Source organism: Emiliania huxleyi (genome assembly GCF_000372725.1).
Source record: "Emiliania huxleyi CCMP1516 unplaced genomic scaffold EMIHUscaffold_645, whole genome shotgun sequence".
Classification (NCBI taxonomy): Eukaryota; Haptophyta; order Isochrysidales; family Noelaerhabdaceae; genus Emiliania; species Emiliania huxleyi.
The window spans coordinates 18,517-24,468 of record NW_005197163.1 but is presented as its reverse complement, the minus strand read 5'-3'; the positions used below and the strand labels follow the sequence as shown (position 1 = coordinate 24,468).

Here is a 5,952-nt window from a genome sequence, read left to right as displayed (position 1 = left end):
GAGAGAGAGATTTTTAGCAATACCAAACAACTCTAACACTCACACGTAATTTGGGGCCTGGAGCCCTGTTCACGCGCGCGTTGTTTGCCGTTTGTGTTTTCGTGTGGGACCCCGTGTTGCATGTCTGACTGTCTGTGTGCGATTTCGGGCCCGGGGTTGTGCGTTTATGTGAACTTCCTTAGGTCCGCCTCTCACACCCTCACTGTCTGTGCGATGTGAGCTTCTTGTTTCTTCTTCAACCTATCTGTGAACAGAGCACCAAAAGAGGGTTCCACTCTGACCTGTTCCGACCCTGATCCGACCTCTCTCGAACACCGACCTGATCCGACCGTGTTCACTTCGAACACGGTCGGATCAGGGTCGGACCAGAGTCGGAACAAGGTCGGGAAAATCCCTCCCTCCCGCCGCCGCGGTGACCCCTGTTCGAGCACGGTCGGATCAGGTCGGATCACGGTCGGAACAGAGTCGGAGTTCACAGGCCGAGCTCCGAGTTCACAGCCACGTGCCGCGTACGTCCCGTTGCCGTTCAGCACACCAGGTCGGATCACGGTCGAACACAGTACGGATCAAGGTCGGGAAAAGGGCCGCACGTGGGGCACGGCAGCTCATGTGTTCCGACCCTAATCCAACCCTGTTCCGACCGTGTTCGAACGCTGCCGAACACGGTCGGATCAGGGTCGGACCAGAGTCGGAACAAGGTCGGGAAAAAGGGCCGTACGTGGGGCAGCTCATCTGTTCCGACCCTGATCCAACCCTGTTCCGACCTTGTTCAAACCTAACAGCTAACAGGGTCGGATCAGGTCGGTGTTCACATAAGGTCGGATCAGGGTCGGATCAGGGTCGGAACAGGTCAGAGTGATACCCTCCTACGTGAGCCGACCTGTTCACACAAAAACACAAGCCCGGAAGACGCACAAGCTCAGACAGTCGAGAAAGGGATAGACAGCAACGACAGTCAGAAGTCAGCGCTGGGTCCCAGGGCGAATGCGATGACGGCCTCTAGTGTGAGCTCTAGCTATAGTGAGCTCATCGCTACTACATGCAGCGAGTTAGGAGCCGACCGACCCTCGCGTCCGGTGCTCACCGACGGCCGGGCGGGCCACCCGCCCTGTTCACGCGCGCGAGACGTGCAGACAGGGTTGCCAGAGATTGGTGTGCGAGTGCGCGCCAGTCCCGTGCCGGTGATCGTCCTTCCAAGACCCTTGCGCCTTGGCCTTGCTCTCCAAAAGACTTAGAGCTCTTGCTTGCCGCTCTTCTCAGACTCAGTCTCTTCTTGTGACCCAGCTTGTGACGGTGCGTGTGTACACGAGCGAGGAGTGAACAGGCTAGTTCCAATTCACTCTGACACGCTAATCTTGAAAACGTCCAACGGAGCTCCGTGTTGCTCCCAGCGCCCTCCCCCGCGCTCCCTGCGGCCATGGCCGATGATGCTAGTATGAGAGGTCATCTGGCTACCGCGAGAGCGACCCAACTCGTCGACATCGTCCGATGATGGTGCCGCAAAAAGTCAGCCTTCGGAGGCTATCGTGGGGTCGAGCCGTCAGTAGCCGTGACATGTGGTTCCACCACCCCTCGTAGGCTTTGCCTCTGACCGCCACCGTTCCCAGGCTGCCTAATGGGATGGAAAGGAAGGCTGGGCGAGCGTATAGAAGCGTGCTCGACCTCGTCGTGGCAACCTGTACGGCAGCGCTGGTAACCTGGTATAGGCGCGATGAGTTGCTCTCCGATCTCAGCGGCGTCGAGTCGTCTCCGGCGGCGACAATTCGGTACCTCCCCAGGACGCGCAGAGGCAGCTGCGACCCCGGCGAGTGGACGGGGGCACATCGCGGGATCTGCGGGGTGCCGCCGTCTACTCGGCGGGGTCGCAGCTGCCTCTGGAAGGCACCGAGAGGTACCAAATGGCGCAAATGACCAAAATCAAGATTGTGTAACGCGGGCTGTGCCACTGTGAAATGGAACTAGCCACAGTGATCCGGACGGATTGAAGAAATCACACACAAAGATCGTTCAGGGCGGGGACACATGTCCCTAAATCCCACCTCGTCATCAGAGTTTCGCCGTTTTCTTATTTCTATGGCTTTGAGTTTGACCTTTTTTACACGCATTACAAGAAAGAGGTGGCTGACAAGCTGCCGAGCCCAAATCACTGTGAGAGTCGTGATTTCTTGTTGGTTAATAAAATCTCGCATTACGCATACGCTTGGCCTTGGGGGTTGGGGGGGAGCTACGCAGCTACACACATGCCTCATGCGCACATGGCAGCCCTACTTTAGCCTAGCCCCTATAGCGTGTAGTGTACACATTCTCACATACGTTCTCCCCCCCCCCCCCCCATCTCGCACATGCAGTTCCCGCTACCTAACGCCGCTGCGCGCGTACACATACACAGTACACAAACCCTGAGCGGCGTTCCGGAGCGTACCCGTTTCCCGATGCGGCCACGAATCGGTGCCACAGCGTCAGAGAGACAACCTATCTAAATTTCCCGCCTGGCTTTCTCGGGCTCGCCTGCCGTGTCTGGCCAAGTGCCGCGCCTCACTTCGGCGGCTGGCCCGTCGCACGCATCACAAAGACGACCTTCCAGTCCCCGCCCTTCTTCTCCAGCGTAGCGGAGAAGACGGCATAGTCGTCGTTCTCGTCGCCCTTGTAGATGAACTTTGAGTGCTTCGAATACGTCGCCACGGCTGCGTTGCCGCCCGCAAAGATACGGACCGAGTCGATCGAGACGAGTTCGTCGGATTCGATGACGACGTCCTCCGACGCGAACATTGTCGCCCACTCCGCTTTCGACAACGGATTCCCGCTCGGGCGGATCATCTGCACGTCGTCGTCGGCAAAGAAGGTTTTCCAATGCGCGTTGAACTTTCCAATGTCGAACTGGAGGTCGTCTCCGACCAGGCACTCGAACGCGTTCTCCTGGTCCTTGCACATCGCCGTGATGAACGTCCTCACTTCCTCCGCCATGGTTTTGAGCTTTCGGTGGGCTCCTGCAGCGGCGACGGCCGGCGGCGGGTAAGGCGGTGGGCGGTGGCGGAGCGCGAGAAAAGCGAAGCGGGGAGGGAAGCAGCGCATGCACGCCTGCTCGCTCACTCAAGTCGGCGTGAGCAGAGAGAAAGAAAAACGTTTATTTATTAACAACGAAGGCGCTCTAAAAAAAGAAAAAGTTGGCCTGGGCGAAGAACGCCGGTCTTTCTTTCTTTCTTTCGACGGTGTCGGCTGTCGGGAGGGACTACACGAAGGGACGGGCCCGTCCGCGCAACTAGACTAGCTAGGCGACACAGGCACCCCCACGGCGGCCTGCGAAAGAGGCCGTCTGCGGATTGCTTGAAAGAAAGAAAACGTACAGCGCAAGGGAGGATGGGAGGGCGCTGCGCCAGACTTTAGTTTTCTTCTCGAACCCAAGGCGGAGTTCGTCATCCAGGCTGACGACACGTCGATTAGGGCGGCCAGCGCTGACGCCGAGAATGTGCACAAAGGCGCTCAAGGCGAACAGGAAGGCGCTCTGCAACACGGTGTCCAACGTGAAGAAGGTGAAGTACTTTCGGCCTGGAGGCGGAGTGGAGGGCATCCCGGCGGAGCAGCTCGAGATGCAGGGCGGTGAGCTCGTCGGCCTCAAGCTAGTCGGCGTGTACTTGGCCCCGGACACGGAGGCCGGGCGGAAGTGGCAGCGCGACAACCTCTCGGCTGACTTTACGGCGCGCTTCTCGGTCCTCGAGAGGGTCGACCAGGCTTCGAGACGACGACAAGAACCACGATGTCCGGCAGCTGCGGTACTCGATGATGCGCTGCCGCAGCTCAACGCCGTACTACTGGATGCGCACAATGTACCCGTGTGTGGTCCGGCCAGTGCTCGAGGAAGTGGTGGAGCCGGCGCTCAAGAAGTCGTTCGTGCAGCTGGCTGAGGCGGGCCACAGCCCGCAGGAGCTAATCGACCAGGCCTGGGCGGAGGCCCAGCAGGACGGGCGCTTCGGTGGCTGCGGCCTCGGCGGGCACGCACAAAGGGCGGATGCGAGCTTTGCGGCAGGTGTCCTCTCGGTCTACCCGTCACTACGTGACACCGTCGCACTGCGGGGCATGCCCCTCTCCCCGGTGGCAGGGGAAGAGACAGTGCCGATGCTGCAGCACTTTGCGCAGCACTACAATGACATCAGCCAACGGCGTGGCGATGTCGCGCGCATCTACGCGGTGCGTGCACAAGACAAGGAGTTTGGCCTCTGCCACACGGACGAGCTTGGCCGCTTCTGTCCGTCCATGCTGCCGTCGGCGCAGCGCATCCCGCCTATTGGCGACCTATTCACGCAGCAGAGCACCTCTCCAGTCCCGAAACAGGGCACGCTCGCTGCTGTCGGGGCCCACGAAGCGTGGATCGCGTGCCTGGCGGCGTGCGAGGAGATGGACAAAAACACGCCGCAGTCGGAGGCGATTAAGTCCAGGGAGGCGACTCGCTACATCTCGATCTCCCAGTTCGGCGCCGCTGGATGGCTCGACATGCGCCCTGATGGACTCCACCACACGAAGATGGTGTCGGCGATGTTCCTGACGGCGATACAGCGCAGGCACGGGCTCTACTTGTCGGTGATTGCCCCCACTTTCGTCGAGAAGGCCGCCGCGGGCGTGCACGTCACGGTGGGAGAGTACAAGGGCGACTCCCTCGCCAACTCCAACAAAGGCGACCGCACCTCCAAGCACAATGGGGTGCTAAGGGCCGCCCAGAATGCCATCCGGGCGCGCTCGGTTGGCAGCATCATCCTCGGGGAAGCCCGAGGTGACGCGGCACGTCAACGACACGTCCGTGACTGACATCTGCGAGCTCGGCGGTGACTTCGCCACGATGCGGGACGTGCATTACGAGGTCAAGTGCTGGAACCCGCTCATCAAGTCGACGACGTCGGGGAGGGGCTCGTGGGACAAAGGTGGCAATGTGGCGTCGGTGGGCCACCTCTATCTACGGGTTTGGAAAGACGCTGGACAAGGCGTTGACGGCGGTCGTGGGGTGCAAGGAGCGTGGCCGTCAGGTGGACGGGCCGCTCGACCACTCTCGACTGGAAAGGGATGGGTCAAAGACCACGCGCCCATATGGAGACGGGTGGGTCAAGAAGAATGCAGGCTGCCGGTGGATGGGGGCGCAGTACTACGATGCGAAGTGGATCAAGAAAGCCATAAGGCGGCTAGTGCTCGTGGAAACTTTGGGTGGCATTGCGCCGCCCACCAAGCAGTCCTGCTACACGTGTTCGCCAAGGATGCGGCAGGCACCGAAAAAAAGTACGGTGCCCTTTTCTCTCGAACCCCTGCAGCGCGTGCTGAGCGCGTGTGCGAGGGCCAGCTCGAATGGCAGAGGGAGATCCGCAAGAGCTGACGCAAGAAGGGTCCGACGCCCAGCCTGCGGCGAAGCGCGCAAAGATTGATGCAAGCGACGCTGCCGCGCCGCCACCCGCGACGCATGATCCGAGCGCAGCCGCCGCCGCGCCGCCGCCCGCGACCAACGCTGAAGCGCACGACACCGCCGCGGCGCCGGCCACCGGCGAAGAGCGAGCGGCGCAGCGCGACGAAAGCGCCCCCTCTGATGCCACCGTGGCCCCACAGGACGACGGGGCGAGCGGCGGGCCAGAGCCGGAGCAGCCGCCGCCCGCGTCGACCTCTCTGTCGGCTGACCCGCCAGCAGCCCCGGTGCTAGCGCCGCCGCCGGCTCCGGTGCTGGCGCCGCCGCCGGTGCTGGCGCCGCCGCCCATCCCGCCGTGGGGGCAGGCCGCGCCACCTGGCGGCGCGGCGACTGCGCCCGCCCCGGCCGCGCCGGAGGGGGCGATCTCGAACGAGGACCTGGTCGCGCTGCTCAAGCAGCGGGAGGCTGCGCGGGCGTCGCGCGACTGGTACATGTCGGACCAGCTCCGCACGACGCTGGAGGTGCCTCCCGCCGCAGCCCCCCCACTCCCTCCCCCCTCCTCGCCTCCCCCC

At 62.1% G+C, this 5,952-nt stretch overlaps 1 protein-coding gene across 1 annotated transcript; it reads right to left on the bottom strand.

Moving 5' to 3' along the window:
- Positions 1-2,550: 2,550 nt before the first annotated feature.
- EMIHUDRAFT_49643 (hypothetical protein) lies at positions 2,551-2,835 on the bottom strand (the record flags this gene model as incomplete). The annotated part of the gene is made up of 1 exon (XM_005763171.1): positions 2,551-2,835. A coding segment is annotated over one exon (285 nt), but the record flags the coding sequence as incomplete, so codon positions are not given.
- Between the last annotated feature and the right edge of the window lie 3,117 nt (positions 2,836-5,952).